The sequence below is a fragment of the Notolepis coatsorum genome (assembly GCF_963971535.1).
Source record: "Notolepis coatsorum genome assembly, chromosome: 1".
Taxonomy (NCBI): Eukaryota; Metazoa; Chordata; class Actinopteri; order Aulopiformes; family Paralepididae; genus Notolepis; species Notolepis coatsorum.
In genome coordinates this window covers 1666411-1685952 of record NC_140165.1, presented here as the reverse complement: position 1 = coordinate 1685952, position 19542 = coordinate 1666411, and the positions used below count along the sequence as shown (strand labels likewise).

Sequence of the window (19542 nt, the reverse complement as noted above, 5' to 3'; positions counted from 1 at the left end):
CCCATCTCTCTCTCCCCCCCCTCTCTCACCTGCTCACCCCATCTCTCTTTCTCTCTCTCTCCCTCTCTCTCCCCCTCTCTCACCTGCTCACCCCATCTCTCTCTCTCTCTCTCCATCCCTCTCTCTCACCTGTTCACCCCATCTCTCTCCCTCCCTCTCTCACTGCTCACCCCATCTCTCTCTCTCTCTCTCTCCCCTCTCTCTCACTTGTTCACCCCATCTCTCTCCCTCCCTCTCTCTCACCTGCTCACCCCATCTCACTCTCTCTCTCTCCTCTCTCTCTCTCTCTCTCTCTCTCTCTCTCTCTCTCCTCTCTCTCTCTCTCTCTCTCTCTCCCTCCCTCTCTCTCACCTGTTCACCCATCTCTCTCTCCCCTCTCTCTCACCTGCTCACCCCCATCTCTCTCTCTCCCTCCCTCTCTCCCTCTCTCTCATATGTTTCTCTCATACTCCCTGGCTTCAGTTACCCAGGCCGATATGTTTATCAGATGTGTGTTTCTCTGGAGTTTGAAGAGGTTGGCTGTGTCTCTGCCAGTGATTTACTCCTGCCCGTCACAACAGCGCGGCCTGTGGCCCAGTTTCTCAGCCACGGATGCCAAGAGCAGAGGTTGCTTATCAGAGACTGTGGTGAAGCTTGGTACTGCACTTTGTTTACATGTTTTTGTTTTTGGTCTTGTGTGAATTGGTAGGAATTGTTCTTTTTTTCCTCTCCAACGGCAGAATGATGGGATTTAATCCATGGGGCCTCCAGGCTGTTGGTTTCTGCGCTTGGCCCTGTGTCTGCGTTGGCTTTAAACACTCTTTAGGAGAGAGAGAGAGAGAGAACAGAGAGAGAGAACACGGGAGAGAGAGAGAGAGAGAGAGAGAGAGAGAGAGAACAGAGAGAGAGAACACGGAGAGAGAGAGAGAGAACAGAGAGAGAGAACAGGGGAGGAGAGAGAGAGGGAGAGAGAACACAGAGAGAGAGTGAACACGGAGAGAGAGAGAACACGGAGAGAGAACACGGAGAGAGAGAGAGAGAGAGAGAGAGAGAGAGAACACTGAGAGAGAGAACAGAGAGAGAGAGAGAGAGAGAGAGAACACAGAGAGAGAGAGAACACTGAGAGCGAGAGAGAGAACACTGAGAGAGGGAGAGAGAAAGAGAGATAATGGTTTCGCTCTCTCGCCAGTCAGAATGGAGAATGAGCAAGGTTGTTTGAGAGAGAGAGAGAGAGAGAGAGAGAGAGAGAGATCAAAGGGAATGGGAGCCTAGTTCTTATTTATATATTTCTTTCTGGGCAGAAAAGCCTGTTTCTATGGTCTGGATGGGATGGCTGTGAAAGCTGCTGTGGATATGATATGAGAGACAACAAGCGAGAGAGAGAGAGAGAGAGAGAGAGAGAGAGAGAGGAGAGAGAGAGAGCAAGACCGAGAGAGAAACAACAAGACTGAAACAGAGAGAGAGAGACAACAAGACTGAAAGAGAGAGAGAGAGACAACAAGACTGAAAGAGAGAGAGCGAGAGACGACAAGACTGAAAGATGAGAGAGCGAGAGACGACAAGACTGAAAGAGAGAGACACCAAGACTCCCCCTCTCCCTTTGCCCCCCTCTTTCTCTCCCTCTCTCCCCCCTTTCACACATTATTACACTACACTCTCTCTCACCCTCTCTTTCTCCTCCCTTTCCCTTTGCCCCCCCCCCTCCTTCTCTCTCTCTCTCTCTCTCTCTCTCTCTCTCTCTCTCTCTCTCTCTCTCTCTCTCTCTCTCTCTCTCTTGTGATTAAAAACCTCTGTGTTTACCCCCTAGTGAACGGTGTGTGTCATGGCATTGCTGCGTGTGTGTGGGGGGGGGGGGGGGGCAGAACGGTAGTCTGGGTCAAGAGGTGGTATGTGAGCTAAGAGGCTTGGTCCCTACTGTCCCCCTCCACACACACACACACACACACACACACACACACACACACACACACACACACACACACACACAATCCACCCAAACGCCACTCCTTGTTCATCACTGTAGCTCAGCTAGAAGGGGCCAAGGTTGGTCATGGTAGCCTCACTACACACACGCACACACACACACACACACACACACACACACACACACACATTCTGATTGGATGAAAAAATAGGGAAGGGTCGGGCAAATGGGGCTCATTGGTCGGCTGACCGCGGGTTCTAAGAGTTTGTGTCAGGATTATGCTCTACCGATTGGGCACGCTTCCCAGACCCCCTGCGTCTGTCACAGAGGGAGAGAGAGAGAGAGACGGAGAGAGAGAGGAGAGAGAGAGAGGAGAGAGACAGAGAGAGAGAGGAGAGAGAGAATAGAGAGAGACGGAGAGAGAGAGAGAGAATGGAGAGCCTGAGAGAGAGAGAATAGAGAGAGAATAGAGAGAGACTGAGAGAGAGAGAGATAATAGAGAGACGGAGAGAGACAGAATAGAGAGAGACTGAGAGAGAGAGATGGAGAGAGAGAGAATAGAGAGAGGGAAATAGAGAGAGAGAGACGGAGAGAGAGAATAGAGAGAGACTGAGAGAGATAATAGAGAGAGACAGAGAGAGAGAATAGAGAGAGAGAGAGACTGAGAGAAGGAGAATAGAGAGAAACTGAGAGAGAGAGAATAGAGAGAGACTGAGAGAAGGAGAATAGAGAGAGACTGAGAGAGGAGAATAGAGAGAGACTGAGAGAAGGAGAATAGAGACTGAGAGCGAGAGAATAGAGAGAGACAGAGAAAGAGAATAGAGAGAGACAGAATGAGCGAGAGAGAGATGGAGAGAGAGAATAGACGGAGAGAGAGAGAGAGAATAGAGAGAGACGGAGAGAGGGAATAGAGCGAGAGACGGAGAGAGAGAGAAAGAGGAGGGGCTTGAGGTTATAGTGAAGTTGTGTTCTTCTCGTGTGTGTGTGTCAGAGTCACCCGCTCCGCTCCTCTCTGCTCCGTACCGTCTGGCTGCTGTTGGTTTGGTCTCACGGTGTCACTGGTAGAGGCACGGTTCAGAGGTCGAGGTTCAGAGGTCGAGGTTCAAAGGTAGAGAGGTTCAGAGGTCGAGGTTTCAGAGGTCGAGTAGAGGGGTTCAGAGGTCGAGGTTCAGAGGTCGAGGTAGAGAGGTTCAGAGGTAGAGAGGTTCACAGGTCGAGGTTCAGAGGTCGAGGTAGAGCGGTTCAGAGGTTCAGAGGTCGAGGTTCAGAGGTCGAGGTAGAGAGTTCATAGGTAGAGAGGTTCAGAGGTCGAAGGTTCAGAGGTCGAGGTTCAGAGGTCGAGGTAGAGAGGTTCAGAGGTAGAGAGGTTCAGAGGTAGAGAGGTTCAGATTAGGGATGCTCGATATTGGCTTTTTTACCTCTTAATTTCCGGATACCGATATCAACCGATATATGCAGGGTTTCCCCTCCCCCCCAAAAACACAACATTATGCATACTTTTCACAATAAATAAAATTAGAATTTGTTCTTACTTGCTTGCCTGGGTAAATAAAGGTTAAATAAATCTTAAAATCTTTTTTTATGTTTTTTTTAAACCGATACCGATAATTTACGATATTACATTTAATGCAATATCGGCCGATAATATTGGACATCCCTAGTTTTGTTTCAGCGGATCGTTTGGCTTTTTCACCGTTTGGGGAGAACAACTCTGCAGTCGATGGGTATAGAGGCGATGGGTGCAGGGAATCAATTAAGTCTGGTTTTCCCTTTGCATTCTGACGTAGCGAAGAAGACGGATAATTCTCTTTTATCAACGGATTACGGACACGCTCGAGGTGCCAGAGGTTTTCCATCGCCCCCCCCCCCCCCCCCCCCCACCCCCCCCCTCGTTTTGAAACTGATCCGCCGTTGTCATCATCGAGAAGAAGACGTGTTCTCACTTCTCGGGTCTCTTGAGCGGTGGAGGTCGCCAAGGTTTGTGTTAGAGAGGAGCTGATCTCCCCCCCCCGCTCGTCCTCCCTCCACAGCCCCTCTCTCTCTCTCTCTCCAGCCCTCTGGGTGTCTCTCTCTCCACTATTGGTCTCCCCCCCCCCCCGTCTGCTGTGCAGGGAGATCAAAGGGAACCCCCTCCCCCCCCTCCCCCTCCCCTCCCGAGCCGACGCTCCAATGCGAGCGCGATATGGAACTGTAGATCAGTGGGCTGGTGCCATTTTTTTCTTCAACCGGATTTCGAGTTCGACTGATTGGAGGGACATTGGAGGGAAGGAGTCATGGTGGAAGTGATTTAGGATCGTACTGTATCGGGGGTTGTTTGTGTGTGTGTGAGAGAACACACGTCTACACACACACGCACGCACACCACACGCACGCACACACACGCACACACACACACGCTGGAGCTACAGAAATGGAGATGATGGCGTCGTGCTGGAGAGGGCAGGTACTGTAAGCCGCTCCGACGAGGAGGAAGACATTTTAGGTTTTAGTTGTCGCTTTTTGTACACGACTCGTATGCCGTGTGTGTGTGTGTGTGTGAGCCTTGAGCTGTCCGTGCATCCACATGGCTTCTCCACTGTGTGTGTGTGTGTGTGTGTGTGTGTGTGTGTGTGTGTGTGTGTGTGTGTGTGGTGTGTGTGTGTGTGTGTGTGTGTGTGTGTGTGTGTGTGTGGGGAGAACATGGAGGTATTGGATGAGGGCAGGGAGATGGAACGGAAGACTCCTGTTGGTTTTGTGGCGTGTGTTTCGGTGACTTCGGTGTGTGTTGTGCGTGTGTCTTTCTGCGTGTGTGTACTGTATGCATGTGTGTGGTTTTATGTATGTGGTGTGTGTGTGTATATAACAGTGTTTCCCATTAATTACCTGACTGTGACGTAGGGGTGGACGGTATAAACGGTATACGGTATAAACGGTATGAATTTGCTCTACGGTATGGATTTTGAGTATACCCGTGTAACCGGTAGTGCAGCTCTAAAATAGCAATGACGTTCATGTAACCACAGCGCGACTATTTCACTCGCATTTGCCCCTAAAAATAGATAGAATTAGTCATAGATAATAGATATGTGCGAACTGGAAAAAGTTATTTAGGAGGCTTCGCGCAGTGGGCGTGCCAGCCCCTACCGCACGCATGTAAACACGGGTCTAGTAGTCTAGTGGGACGGGACACGGGAGCTGTCGGCGGCTCCCTGAGCTAACGTTAGCGTAGCTACCGTTACAAAATGACCCAGTCAACTATTCACTTTTAGTTTAATACATGATGGGGCATTGTCTAACCGAACGGTATCTAGTCGGCCAGCTACCGATAGCTCCTGACATCAACAAACGCTCCACAAAGTCTAGTACTAGAGACGTGTATGCTACCTGTTAGCTCACGTTAACGCAAGTTAAGTTCACCGTTCAAAACGAAATGTCCCATTGAACTAAATAATTCACTGAGGCGTTGTATTAACGTTATATATGCAGTAGCTACAGATAGCTCATGATATCAATGTCTTATAACACTGATTCGATGCGTATTCGAGCTGAGGGCTTGCTAACGTTATAATACCAATACAATAGGGTCCAGGTGCAGCGCCGGAGAATCCTGGCCGTAGCTCTGCTCGAGGCTACTAGAGTATAGGTCCAGGTGCAGCTCCGGAGAAACCTGGCCGTAGCTGGAGGCTACTAGAGTACACACAGACAGTGGAGCTTGTTGCGTGGTGGCGATGTCTCGCAGATAATACCAGTACAAGTCTAATTATATAATATATATATTTTATATAAAAAAAAAATATATATATATATATATAAAATAAAAAAAAACTTTTTATCAAAAACGATGATACCGTGATATATACCGTTACCGTCTATGCTTCAAATTATACCGTGATATACATTTTAGACCATACCGTCCACCCCTACTGTGACGGGCCGCCACAGTCTAATGGGTCCCGCCACAGTTTTATAATGAACCAAGAAAAAATTATTAATTTATTTTTTATTATATATAATTACATTTTTTTAAATATAAAGTTTGCCAATAGGGATGTATCAGTAGTATTGGCATTGGTAGTAGTCGTAATAGTAATCCAGTATATTCTTTTATTTTCTTTTTTTTTATCCACTTTTTCTCCCATTTTCTATTTTTCTCCCATCCCAATTTTCGTATCATCCAATTCAACCCTCCCCCTGTCTCGAACGCTGTTTCTTGCCTCCACAAGCCGGCTGTAATGTGGACTAAGTCATACATAGCACGAGTCCCCTCCGATACTCGAGGTAACAGCAGTCGCATCTTTTCACCTGCGCAGCTCGATCTTTCAGCGTCAGGGGTCTGGGCTTTGGAGGGGCGCCGCCCCCATCGCTTCCTGATTCTACTGCGCAGGCGCACCAAACCGACCTGTAGGAGTCGCTGTCCACAAACGCCCGATCCCCACCATCAGTTTCCCCCTAATACTGCCAATGTGTATTAGTACAGACGACCAGCTAAACTGAAAGCAATGTGGAGCGCTGGGCTCGAACAGGCGAAACCCAGCGTCTCCAGTATTTGTGGTGAGCGCCTTGCCCACTGCACCACGTAGCCGCCCTATATTCTTTTATTTTCTAAAAAATAAACCAGTTCAACACAGGTAACCACTTTTGCTTAATTTCTTTGATGGCTCAAATGTCTGCTCTAGTCGATTTTGTGTTTTGAGCACAAAGTTCATCATAGATCTGGCCTCTTTATTTTGCTCTCAAAGTGCACCAGATCGATGCATTTAACTTTAAAATGTACACACAAAAGAAAGGACCCCCCTAGAGGTGCCTAGGTTCACCCCCACAGTCTCACAAGATCATGTGGGAAACACTGTATAATGTATGTGTGGTGTGTGTATGTAGATATGTATGTTTGTATATATATATATGTATACTGTATGCATGTGTGTGTGTACTGTATGCATGTCTGTGTGTGTAGTGTCTGTCTGTGTGTGTGCTGTGTGTGTGTGGTGTCTGTCTGTGTGTGCCTGTGTTTGTGTGTGTGGTCTGTGTGTGTCTGTCTGTCTGTGTGTGTGTCTGTGTGTGTCTGTGTATGTCTGTGCCTGTGTTTGTCTGTCTGTCTGTTTGTCTGTCTGTCTGTCTGTCTGTCTGTCTGTCTGTCTCTGTGTGTGTGTGTGTGTAGTGTCTGTCTGTGTGTGTGCTGTGTGTGTGTGGTGTCTGTCTGTGTGTGCTGTGTGTGCTGTGTGCCTGTGTTTGTGTGTGTGTCTGTGTGTCTGTCTGTCTGTCTGTGTGTGTGTCTGTGTGTGTCTGTGTATGTCTGTGCCTGTGTTTGTCTGTCTGTCTGTCTGTCTGTCTGTCTGTCTGTCTGTCTGTCTGTCTGTCTCTGTGTGTGTGTGTGTGTGTGTGTGTCTCTGTGTGTGTGTGTGTGTGTGTGTGTTAACCTGGTCTCTCTCTACATCAGGAGGAACAAGCTGCCAAGCTGAAGGCTGAGAAGATCAGAGTCGCTCTGGAGAAGATCAAAGAAGCCCAGGTTAAAAAGGTACACACAGACACACACACATACACACACACACGCCATGTTATCATGCGTTTTTATAGGGAGGTGTAGTGGTTACTTCCTGGTCTATAGGGAGGTGTAGTGGTTACTTCCTGGTCTATAGGGAGGTGTAGTGGTTACTTCCTGGTCTATAGGGAGGTGTAGTGGTTACTTCCTGGTCTATAGGGAGGTGTAGTGGTTACTTCCTGGTCTATAGGGAGGTGTAGTGGTTACTTCCTGGTCTATAGGGAGGTGTAGTGGTGACGTCATTGCTGTTTCCGGCCGGTCCACCTCGCAAAATTGCAACGTATTTCCCCCATTGCCCATTTCTAAATAGTCTTGTTTAAAATAAATAAAGCATGAACATTTGCACGGTGTACCTTTCTGTGCGTATTCATCCACAATCTATAGCTCAACATGAAAATATTCGCAAATAATCGTAAAAAAATAATCGCCGAATTTTATTTCAACCAAAAATGCTTAAAACAATAATGTTAGTGATATAGAAGGGAACTCGTTTTGTGCAAAAAATGGAAAGCTTTCCAATGTTCATGAGGCAGAATTGTTACAATAGCCGATAATCCATTTTCCAGCATTGCAGTTTACTTGCTGATGATAAAAACATAAATTTCTAGTAGGTTAGATAATGCCTGGTGACATATCCTGCCAAAATGTTGTGCAGTATTTTAATTTTGAAAGAAAATGTTTTAAATTAATAATTTAAGCCAAGACACACACTAGGCACTGTCTCTCTCTCTCCCCTCTCTGCCTCTAATAATAATAATAATAATAATAATAATAATAATAAATTGTATTTGTATTGCACTTTTCCTTCACTAGGATCCCAAAGTGCTACAGGGTTAAAACATAGTTAAAAAATAAAATAATTATTAATAAAAAATAAAATACATCTCTCTGTCTCCTCTCTCTCTCTCTCTCTCTCTCTCTCTCTCTCTCTCTCTCTCTCTCTCTCTGTCTTCTCTCTCTCTGTCTGTCGTCTGTCCTCTCTCTCTCTCTGTCTCTGTCTCTGTCTCTCTCTGTCTCTTTCTCTCTCTCTGTCTCTGTCTCTCTCTTCTCTCTCTCTGTCTCTGTCTCTGTCTCTCTCTGTCTCTTTCTCTCTCTCTGTCTCTCTCTCTCTCTCTTTCTTCTCTCTCTCTCTCTCTCTCTCTCTCTCTCTCTCTCTCTCTCTCTCTCTCTCTCTCTCGTATGCTGTGTCTCTGTCTCTCATCTCATATCAACCTCTCATCTCATATCAACCTCTCATCTCATCGCACGGTATTACAAATGTTTCACCAACACCTTTGAGGTCCCAGGCGGTTATGATCGCTTGTATACGTTGGATGAATTCTCTCTCATACCAACACGACGCATGTTGCCACCCGTTGCATCAGAATGATGATATACGCTTGTGTTCGCTTCTTGTTTCTTCCTTTTTCTTTTTTTTTTATCCACTTTTTCTCCCATTTTTCCATATTTTCTCCCATCCCAATTTCGTATCATCCAATTCAACCCTCCCCTGTCACGAACGCTGTTTCTTGCCTCCCACAAGCCGGCTGCAATGTGGACTAAGTCATACATAGCACAAGTCCCCTCCGGTACTTGAGGTAACAGCAGTCGCATATTTTCACCTGCGCAGATCGATCTCTGTGTCGAGGAGTAACGCGTGGGAGGCTCACGCTGCCCCCGACACTTCCTGATTCTACTGCGCAGGCGCACCAACCGACTTGTAGGAGTCGCTTGTTCACAACGTTCGATCCCCACCCTTCAGTTTTCCCTCCCCGTAATACGGCCAATGTGTATTACTGCGGACGACCAGCCAAACTGAAAAACAATGTGGAGAGCTGGATTCGAACACGCGAATCCTAGCGTCTCCACACTGGTGGCGAGTGCCTTGCCCACTACACCACCTAGCCGCGCTTCTTGTTTCTTCCTATTGTATATATATAGCGACAGTGGCTCAGGAGGTAGAGCAGTCGTCTGGCAATCCGGAGGTTCCCGGTTCGATTCCCGCTCCTCCCGGGCAGCGTGTCGATGTGTCCTTGAGCAAGACACTTAACCCCTAATTGCTCCCGATGAGCAGGTTGGCACCTTGCATGGTCGCCTCCGCCGTCGGTGTGTGAGTGAATGGGTAAAATGTGAGGAACAAATTGTAAAGCGCTTTGGATAAAAGTGCTATATAAAAAAGCAGCCATTTACCATTTCTATATATCTGTTGTCTACATTTTATATGCTGTGCTCATATGGTAAACTAATCAATACATATGTTTGATCACCCCCCCCCAAGAAATGTGAGGTTCATCTTTGCAAGTGGATATAAAATGAGTTGTTCTTGTTTAGCTTGATCGACAGTGGAGCTACTTGCAGGTAGCTAGTCTAGTAGCTTCCACCAGACGCTGTGATCTGCTGTGATCTGCTGTGATCTGCTGTGATCTGCTGTGATCAGAGGTGGTCGTGGTGGTGATCAGAGGTGGTCGTCGTGGCGATGGATCATATTCCCCGCCCGCTGCATCTCTTTGTGAACTTCACTCACAGCGAGGCAGCGGTGACACAGAGAAAATAGGTCAATGCAGTGTTTGGTTATGTGTGTGTGTATATGAGAGAGGGGGGGGGGGGGGGAGAGAGGAAGAGAGAGAGGGAGAGGAAGAGAGAGAGGGGGGGGGACGAGAGATAGAGAGAGAGAGGAAGAGAGAGAAGAGAGGGGGGGAGAGGGGAAGAGAGAGGTAGAGGAAGAGAGAGGGAGAGGAAGAGAGAGAGGGGGGAAGAGAGATAGAGAGAGAGGGGGGAAGAGAGAGAAGAGAGAGGGGGGGAGACATCCTGCACTAGCGGCAGTAAGGCGGCTTGTATGTTCTGCTCCGATCCGAGCACCAGAAAGTTGTGTTTTCCCTGCCTGTGCAACTGGGGCGCCTTCTTCCCCCATTGAAAGCGTGGTGTCTGTGGGTTCTGTGCGGCCCGCTGGGGAGCCTGCCTGTGTACCGCTCCACACTGACGGGGGGGCCACTTTCAGCCTGTGTGTGTGTGTGTGTGTGTGTGTGTCGACCAGTGAATGAACGGAACATGTGAATGAGTCAATGAACACAGAGGCGTTTGACAGAGCGACCCCTCTTTTCTCTCTCCGCGATGAATAGACTGGATCAAATCTGTTGGACGAGCGGCCGTCTAAATGGGGGGGGGGGGGGGGGATAGCGGCAGGGCAAAATCATAGTTCTATTGTGTGTGTGATGATTTGTCGGTCTCTCTTTCTCTCTCTCTCCCTCAATCTCTCTTTCGCTCCCTCATCTCTCTCTCACTCCCTCATCTCTCTCTCTCTCTCTTTCTCTCTCTCCCTCAATCTCTCTTTCGCTCCCTCATCTCTCTCTCACTCCCTCATCTCTCTTTCGCTCCCTCATCTCTCTCTCTCCCTCATCTCTCTCTCTCTCCCTCATCTCTCTCTCTCGCTCCACTCATCTCTCTCTATTTCTCTCTCTCCCTCATCTCTCTCTCCCTCAATCTCTTTCGCTCCCTCATCTCTCTCTCTCTCTCTCCTTTCTCTCTCCCTCATCTCTCTCTCTCTCTCTCGCTCCCTCATCTCTCTCCCTCAATCTCTCTTTCGCTCCCTCATCTCTCTCTCGCTCCCTCATCTCTCTCTCGCTCCCTCATCTCTCTCTCTCTCCCTCATCTCTCTCGCTCCCTCATCTCTCTCTCCCTCCCTCAATCTCTCTTTTGCTCCCTCATCTCTCGCTCCCTCATCTCTCTATCTATCTCCCTCCCTCCATCTCTCTCCATCTCTCTGCTACAATCTAGAGCGCCGACAATTCTGACCATACTAACCTCTAGAGTTAGTCCAAAAACCACCATAAAAATCCACATTTTACGCTAACATCGCTTGCCGTCTAGAAGATGACAAGCGATGTTGGCGTAAAATGTGGATTCTCACGTGGTTTTTGTTCTTGATCTATTGTGATGTTTCTTCTTGGCCCCCGTAAAGCCCTTGGGGGGGGGGGGGGGCAATACCTTGTGCTTTCGGGCTACAAATACATTTGATTTTACTTTGATTCGATTGAACCAAGCTGCTGTTAATCGTGTCCAGGATCCCTGACAGTCTGATGTTGATGCAAGATTCAAGAGGTTTATTTGTCACATACATGCCGGGGCATACAGTGAAATGCGGGTGGTCATGCCCGCTTCGATTGTGCAATAATACTAATAATAAAATAGGCATACAAAAACAGGTAATAAGAAGACATGAGATGTGCATGATACAGATAGACATGCTAAATTCCTGAGAAGGCACTGATTCCTATGTACACTACTATACAATATAACATTTTAACTTCGTCATGTTTCTGCGGTTCAAAGTTATGATTTCGATCCACAGCCCTTTTTGGCAACGGTGCCTTTTTTAGATTTACTCCCTATTTACGCGACAGGGTTTTAGAGTCGAGATTTAGGTGTTCCGTGGGAGGGGGGGGGTCTGTCCTGTGAGAAATCTAGGTCAGACTCCCCGAATGTCTAAGAGTCTCAGGCCCTCCCCCGCTTTCTCATTGGCCCAGGGATCTAGTCTGTCAACTGTACCGACGTACCGATTGGATGTGGACATCCCGGGAGGGAGGGAGGGAGGGAGGGAGGGAGGGAGGGAGGGGGGGGGTCACGGCATTGAGGGGTTTATCGGGCTTCACATACCAGGGCCCCCCCCCCCCCCCCTGGATTTGTAGCTCAGGAGCGCCGGTGGTGTTTGGCTGACAGGCTGAGCCGGCCTGGTATGAAGCACCTCCAGGTGCCAAACGCCGGCACAATATTATTGTCCTGGATTTGTTTCGGCGTTAGTGTTTGTTTTTCCAGCTTTTGGTCTTTGTATAAAGAGATGAGGTTCATTCTTAATTCAAGTCTGTTTTAAATAGTTTTCTTAATGTTTTAAACGGCCAACAGTTGCAGTGTTTTAAATGTTTTAAACAGCCAACAGTTGCAGTGTTTTAAATGTTTTAAACGGCCAACAGTTGCAGTGTTTTAAATGTTTTAAACAGCCAACAGTTGCAGTGTTTTAAATGTTTTAAACGCCCAACAGTTGCAGTCTATGTTTTTTTTTAATGTTTTAAACAGTTGCAGTCTATGTTTTTTAAATGTTTTAAACGCCCAACAGTTGCAGTCTATGTTTTCTTAAATGTTTTAAACGCCCAACAGTTGCAGTCTATGTTTTTTTTGAATGTTTTAAACAGTTGCAGTCTATGTTTCTTAAATGTTTTAAACGGCTAACAGTTGCAGTCTATGTTTTTTTTTTATGTTTTAAACAGTTGCGGTCTGTGTTTTAAATGTTTTAAACGGCCAACAGTTGCGGTCTGTGTTTTAAATGTTTTAAACGGCCAACAGTTGCGGTCTGTGTTTTAAATGTTTTAAACGGCCAACAGTTGCGGTCTGTGTTTTAAATGTTTTAAACGGCCAACAGTTGCAGTCTGTGTTTCTTAAATGTTTTAAAGAGTTAAAGAGAGCTTGCTTGCGGTTGTTTAACCAATACATGTTACAGGGTGTGTGCATAACACTCAAATATACAGTCTTCAATCATTCATATTTCAACATTTATAATGGGTCTGTCCTATTTGGATGTGCCAGTGAGCCATGCTAGAGGGTCCTGGCACCACACCACCGTTCTGGCGCTGACTGGCACCTAAACGGAACTGTGTGTGTGTGAGCGTGTGTGTGTGTGTGTGTGTGTGTCTGTGTGTGTGTGAGTGTGTGTGTGTGTCTGTGTGTGTGTGTGTGTGAGTGCGTGTGTGTGTGTGTCTGTGTGTGTGTGTGTGTCTGTGTGTGTGTGTGTGTGTGTGTCTGTGTGTGTGTGTGAGTGAGAAAGAGAGAGCACATGGAAAGAGAAAGCCTAAAGACTAAATGTCGTCGATCAATTGAGAGAAAAAAATAAGAGTTCACTTTAATCTTCATCTCGTGGTTCCCGCTTCCCGTCGTCATCCTCCCTCTCGTCTTCTAACCCTTCCTCCTCCTCCTCCTCCTCCTCCTCCTCCTCCTCAGCTGGTGATCAGGGTCCACATGTCGGACGAGAGCTCCAAGACCATGATGGTGGACGAGAGACAGACGGTCAGACAGGTGCTGGACAGCCTGCTGGACAAGTCTCACTGTGGCTACAGCCCTGACTGGTCCCTGGTGGAGACCATTAATGAACTACAGATGGGTACGTCTCTAGTGGAGACCATTAATGAACTACAGATGGGTACGTCTCTAGTGGAGACCATTAATGAACTACAGATGGGTACGTCTCTAGTGGAGACCATTAATGAACTACAGATGGGTACGTCTCTAGTGGAGACCATTAATGAACTACAGATGGGTACGTCTAGTGGAGACCATTAATGAACTACAGATGGGTACGTCTCTAGTGGAGACCATTAATGAACTACAGATGGGTACGTCTAGTGGAGACCATTAATGAACTACAGATGGGTAAGTCTCTAGTGGAGACCATTAATGAACTACAGATGGGTATGTCTCTAGTAAAGACTAGGGATGTCCCGATCGCCTTTTTTTGCTTCCGATCCGATCCCGATCATATGATTTTAAATATCTATCGATCCGATCGTTTCCGATCCGATCTTTCACATTAGTAATCAATTTTGACGCATTTTTGTCAGAAACTGGCAGAGTGAGACAAGCCCATCTGTTGCCTATATCCGGGGCGCGAGCGCGGAGGCGTTTGTTATTACATTCACCCTGAGAAATGTGCTTCTGCTTCATATGAGAAATATTAAAAGTTTCAATATATGTTTGCACATTAGTATACATTCAGTGTTCGACTTACGTAATGGTCCATTCTGGTCTGAAACGCCGACGATAAAGTCACGTAACGTTATCCTCCTGTTGAAAAGTTAGTTTGAAAACTTCGCCTCCAGCCTGCTGCTTCATGAGTTTTTCCTCCACGCGGAATCTCCTCCTTGCAAACATTGCAACTGGCTTGACTTTCTATTTTTAAATGCTTAGTTCCAAACCTCTGACATTAAGTCTAGCTGCTCAAGTCAGTGGATATTAACCGTGTTTCGGGAGCGACGTGTTGTTGTTGTGATGTGGTCGCGACTCGCGTGTAGCGTGTAGCGTCTAAATTAAAGGGAATGTTTGTTGCAACGGTGAAAATTAAAGGGGAATGTGTTTGTTGTGGATAATTATTCTGCTCTGTGTGACAATAAATACATTAATGATGATATATTATGTAATTTAAAACCAAAACTAAGGCCTCCGTATGAGTTTAAGACGTGGACATGGTCATGTTTGTTGAATAAAATTTTTTTTTTTTGACTGCCGATTTTTATTATTATTTTTTCCCGATCCCCGATACTCTGAAAAGCACGTGATCGACGCCGATTCCGATCACGTGATCGGATCGGGACATCCCTAGTAAAGACCATTAATGAACTACAGATGGGTACGTCTCTAGTGGAGACCATTAATGAACTACAGATGGGTACGTCTCTAGTGGAGACCATTAATGAACTACAGATGGGTACGTCTCTAGTGGAGACCATTAATGAACTACAGATGGGTACGTCTCTAGTGGAGACCATTAATGAACTACAGATGGGTACGTCTCTAGTGGAGACCATTAATGAACTACAGATGGGTACGTCTCTAGTGGAGACCATTAATGAACTACAGATGGGTAAGTCTCTAGTGGAGACCATCAACGAACTACATATGGGTGGTACGTCTCTAGTAGAGACCATTAATGAACTACAGATGGGTACGTCTCTAGTGGAGACCATTAATGAACTACAGATGGGTACGTCTCTAGTGGAGACCATTAATGAACTACAGATGGGTACGTCTCTAGTGGATTGATTGATTGATTGAACATTGTATTAACAGATTGCAGAATGGGTACAATACAGTACAGCTCAATACACACAATTGTTAACACATTCATGGCCATTGGGATCCGACTAATCCCACTCTATACGGACAGCAAATCAAAACAAACTTTCATTGTGCGTGAGGCTGTTTGTAGAGCTAAATCTATACTTTATAGTATTGCTATCTGTCCATTCTCATTGTCAATTGACACTATAAACCGTCCCTTCAATATGCCTTATACAAATAATTTTTTCATCAATACGTTCCCATTTTATAGCATCGTGAATATGAACTATATAGCAGAATGTTCTGGGGTATTTCCTGGAACGCGAGTTATAGGGCGCTAAGCTAATAACGTTAAATCGAATGGCGTTTCGGCTATAGACAAGCTAGAGCTAAAACTCAAAATGCATATTGTCGGTATCATGGTCCACCATGAATGCATGAAGGCGGGGGCCACCATGAATGCATGAAGGCGGGGGGCGGGGGACGTCGTTTCTGATTATTGATTACCAATAACGGCATTAGCCTTATTCGCTGGTCGGCTGGTTGAGTATGATAACAAGGCCTGATCAGCATGTAATTTACGTGAAAAAGCTCTTACCTGTGGCCGGTTGGATCCCCAAAAGGATTTCCCAGTTATCGATCGCCATCTGGTAGATCCATATGTCCATTGGCTATATATTCCTTTACTGCATACTGAATTCGGCGTTGCAAAAGGTATTCCAAGCTACATGCTACAGGCATAGCTTCAGGCTAACAGGAAAATTCACTGCATGATGAAAAAAAAACGTCATCCGTTCTGCCACAGGGAACACTGCATTATCGAGACGGCGCCCCTACGAGGATCTGGCCGGTAATGCACTTTTCCGAATTCCAAGAGTAGGGTAAATCTGCAGTGCCGCAGGGTGACATTGAGTGGGATATTACAATGGAATAAAAGCCAAAACAACCTTGCCACGGACATATCCGTGGTTGGCCCTCAACCGTTGGATCCGAAACACGGACATGTCCGTGGTTGGCCCTGAATGTGTTAAGGGGATGCAGACCAGAGAAAGACTTTCGTCTTGTTTACATCAGGGTCCCCCATTTTCAATTCATCATAACATACATGACATACATGACATACATGACATACAGATAGACAGTACTGCTACATCTATACATTTATGACATACCAGATTTACAAATACAGTACTGTTTGTGATACAAAGAGAGTCTAAAAAAGAGAGTATATACATTTGACATAAAAACTGTACATTGGAGGAGGTTGGGTAGGTGGGGTGGGGGGGGGGAACCGTACATTGGAGGTGGTTGGGTGGGTGGGGTGGGGGTTTTGGTAAGCGGGGCGGGGTGGGGGAAACTGTACATTGGAATATCAACGAAATCTTACTTGGTCCCAAGAAGAGACCATCAATGGGTAAGTCTCTAGTAGAGAGGGACAAGACTGACCTGTCTCTCTCTCTCTCTCTACCTCTACCTCTCTCTCTCTACCTCTCTCTCTCTCTCTCTCTCTAGAGCGTATATTTGAGGACCATGAGAACCTGGTGGAAAACTTGTTGAACTGGACCAGAGACAGTCACAACAAGCTGATGTTCATAGAACGCATAGAGAAATACGCCCTGTTTAAGAACCCTCAGGTTAGTCTCTACACACACTGAAGTAAGTCCTGTTTAACCTCTTAACGCCCCGCGCCCTCTTGAGGACGATGGCCGTTTCAGGCGACAAAATCCGTTCAGCGGTTCTCGAGTTACATGCCGATATGTGAGGCGTGCGCCGAAGTACACTTTTAATTTGTTCAAATACCACTCCCGACTCCCGACGCTCTACCTCTGTCAATCATTTGGCGATCTCGATCATTATTGGACAGGGTTGTAACCAATGAGTTTGGCTTTCCAATGCTACCCCACGTGGGGATGAGCGAATCAGGGATCTAGGTGAAAAGTCACGAGCGCAAACGGGAAGAGAGATTTCCGCTGAATGCATTGGAGTCAATGAGGAAATGGTTTTCTGCAGCGCTTATTTTTTTCTCTTTTTACCAAAATCGCTCCTAATCACTCATTTCGGAATGGATTTTTATGAAATTTGGACATGTACTATACAAGACTTCAGGCTATGGACCCAGGGTGCTTTTTCAGCCATACCATATTTTTTTTATATTGCAACTACTACAGGAAAACTTGCATAACAAGTTTTTCTACAACTCAAGTTCAGACCTATGTTACTCTATTTCATTAGCACTAAAAGTTCCTATTGTATCAGAAACGTCTGAATGTCATATTTCAAAAAAGACCAGGCTCATGCATGTGCTATAAGTATAACATATAGTATTTTGGTTTGCAACAAAAGTATGCAGTCCTCAAAAACTAAAACAAAAATGGCCACTTTTGGGGGCGATTGATAAGAGGTTAATAACCCTCAGGTTAGTCTCTACACACACACACTGATACACACACACTGATACACACACACACTGATACACACACTGATACGCACACACAATGTTCAGATACTCTACACAGATGGAGAATTAGACGCCAATAAATTAAAAGTACAGAGTGTTAGGTCTTACGTCAAGTTTGTTATTTCAAAATCACTCTTCAAATAGAATCCCATGGAGGGCCAAATATATTGTTTCTGAGGGCCATATTTGGCCCGCAGGCCTTCCTTTGGGCTCCTCAGCACGCTCTTCAACCACATTTCACTCATCGTGTAAATGCTCAACGCTTATGTTGTGTACACAAATACATTGTTTATGCATGCTCAGTGGCTACAGAGGGAGTGTGTGTGTGTGTGTGTGTGTGTGTGTGTGTGTGTGTGTGTGTGTGTGTGTGTGTGTGTGTGTGTGTGTGTGTGTGTGTGTGTGTGTGTGTGTGTGTGTGTGTGTGTGTGTGTGTGTGTGTGTGTGTGTGTGTGTGTGTGTGTGTGTGTGTGTGTGTGTGTGTGTGTGTGTGTGTGTGTGTGTGTGTGTGTGTGTGTGTGTGTGTGTGTGTGTGTGTGTGTGTGTGTGTGTGTGTGTGTGTGTGTGTGTAAGTAGGTCACAGCTCTGAAGTATGAGTGAAGGTGAATAATTTATCTGACGTGGGGAGAGTCGTAAATACTGCTGCTTTCAACTCCTTCCTTCACTGTCTTTTCTCTCCCCTCTTCTCCTCTCCCCGCTTTTCCTCTCCTCTCTTCTCCTCTCCCCTCTTCTCCTCCCATCTCTTCCCCTCTCTTCTCTTCTCTCCTCCCCTCTCTTCTCCTCTCCCCTCTCTTCTCCTCTTCTCCCCTCTAATCTGCTCTCTTCTCCTTTTCTCCCCTCTCTTCTCCTCCCCTCTCCCTCTCCTTTCCTCTCTTCTCCTCCCCTCTCTTCTCCTCTCCTCCCCTCTCTCCTCTCCTCCTCATCTCCTCTCCTCCTTTCCTCCCCTCTCTTCTCCTCTCCTCCCCCCTCTTCTCCTCCCCTCTCCCTCTCCTCGCCTCTCTTCTCCTCTCCTCCCCCCTCTTCTCCTCCCCTCTCTTCTCCTCCCTCCCTCTCTTCTCCCCTCTCTTCTCTCCTCCCCCCTCCTCTCCTCCCCCCTCTTCTCCTCCCCTCTCTTATCTCCTCTTCTCATAATCCTCTCTGTGTTTCATTTGTTTTCCCAGAACTATTTGCTGGGGCGGAAGGACACGTCCGAGATGGCAGACAGGAATAAAGAGGCGCTGCTGGAGGTGAGAGAGGGGGGGGGCTCAGCGTGGCAGTAGCTGGGGGTGTGTGGGTAACGTCAGGTGGGGTAGAGAGGGGCTCACCGTGGCAGTAGCTGGGGGTGTGTGGGTAACGTCAGGTGGGGTAGAGAGGGGGTCTCATCGTGGCAGCAGTCTCTGTCTCTAACTAACTGTCTCTGTGTCTCCCTCTCTCTCTCTCTGTGTCCCCTCTCTGTCTCTCTCTGTGTCTCCCTCTCTCTCTGTGTGTCTCTGTCTCTCTCTCTCTCTCTCTCCCTCTCCCTCTCTCTCTCTGTGTCCCCTCTCTGTCTCTCTCTGTGTCTCCCTCTCTCTCTGTGTGTCTCTGTGTCTCTGTGTCTCTCTCTCTCTCTCTCTCTCTCTCTCTCTCTCTCTCTCTCTCTCTCTCTCTCTCTCTCTCTCTCTCTCTCTCTCTCTCTCTCTCTCTCTCTCTCTCTCTCTCTCTCTCTCTCCTCTCCCTCCTCCAGGAGTGTTTCTGTGGCAGCTCCGTGTCGGTGCCGGAGATAGAGGGGGTGCTCTGGCTGAAGGAGGACGGCAAGAAGTCCTGGAAGAAACGCTACTTCCTGCTCCGCGCCTCCGGCATCTACTACGTCCCCAAGGGCAAAGCCAAGGTCAGCCCCTCCAGTAGGAC

The 19542-nt window shown here is 47.0% G+C and overlaps 1 protein-coding gene across 1 annotated transcript in view; it reads left to right on the top strand.

The window, feature by feature from the left end:
- LOC311240557 (uncharacterized protein) overlaps positions 1-19542 on the top strand; it is a gene marked incomplete at its 5' end in the record, with an annotated part of 59473 nt that overhangs the window by 21272 nt on the left and 18659 nt on the right. The window contains 5 exon segments of the mRNA XM_084329134.1: positions 7320-7397; positions 13389-13548; positions 16734-16855; positions 18837-18902; positions 19379-19522. Coding sequence (XP_084185260.1) covers positions 7320-7397; positions 13389-13548; positions 16734-16855; positions 18837-18902; positions 19379-19522 — 570 coding nt within the window.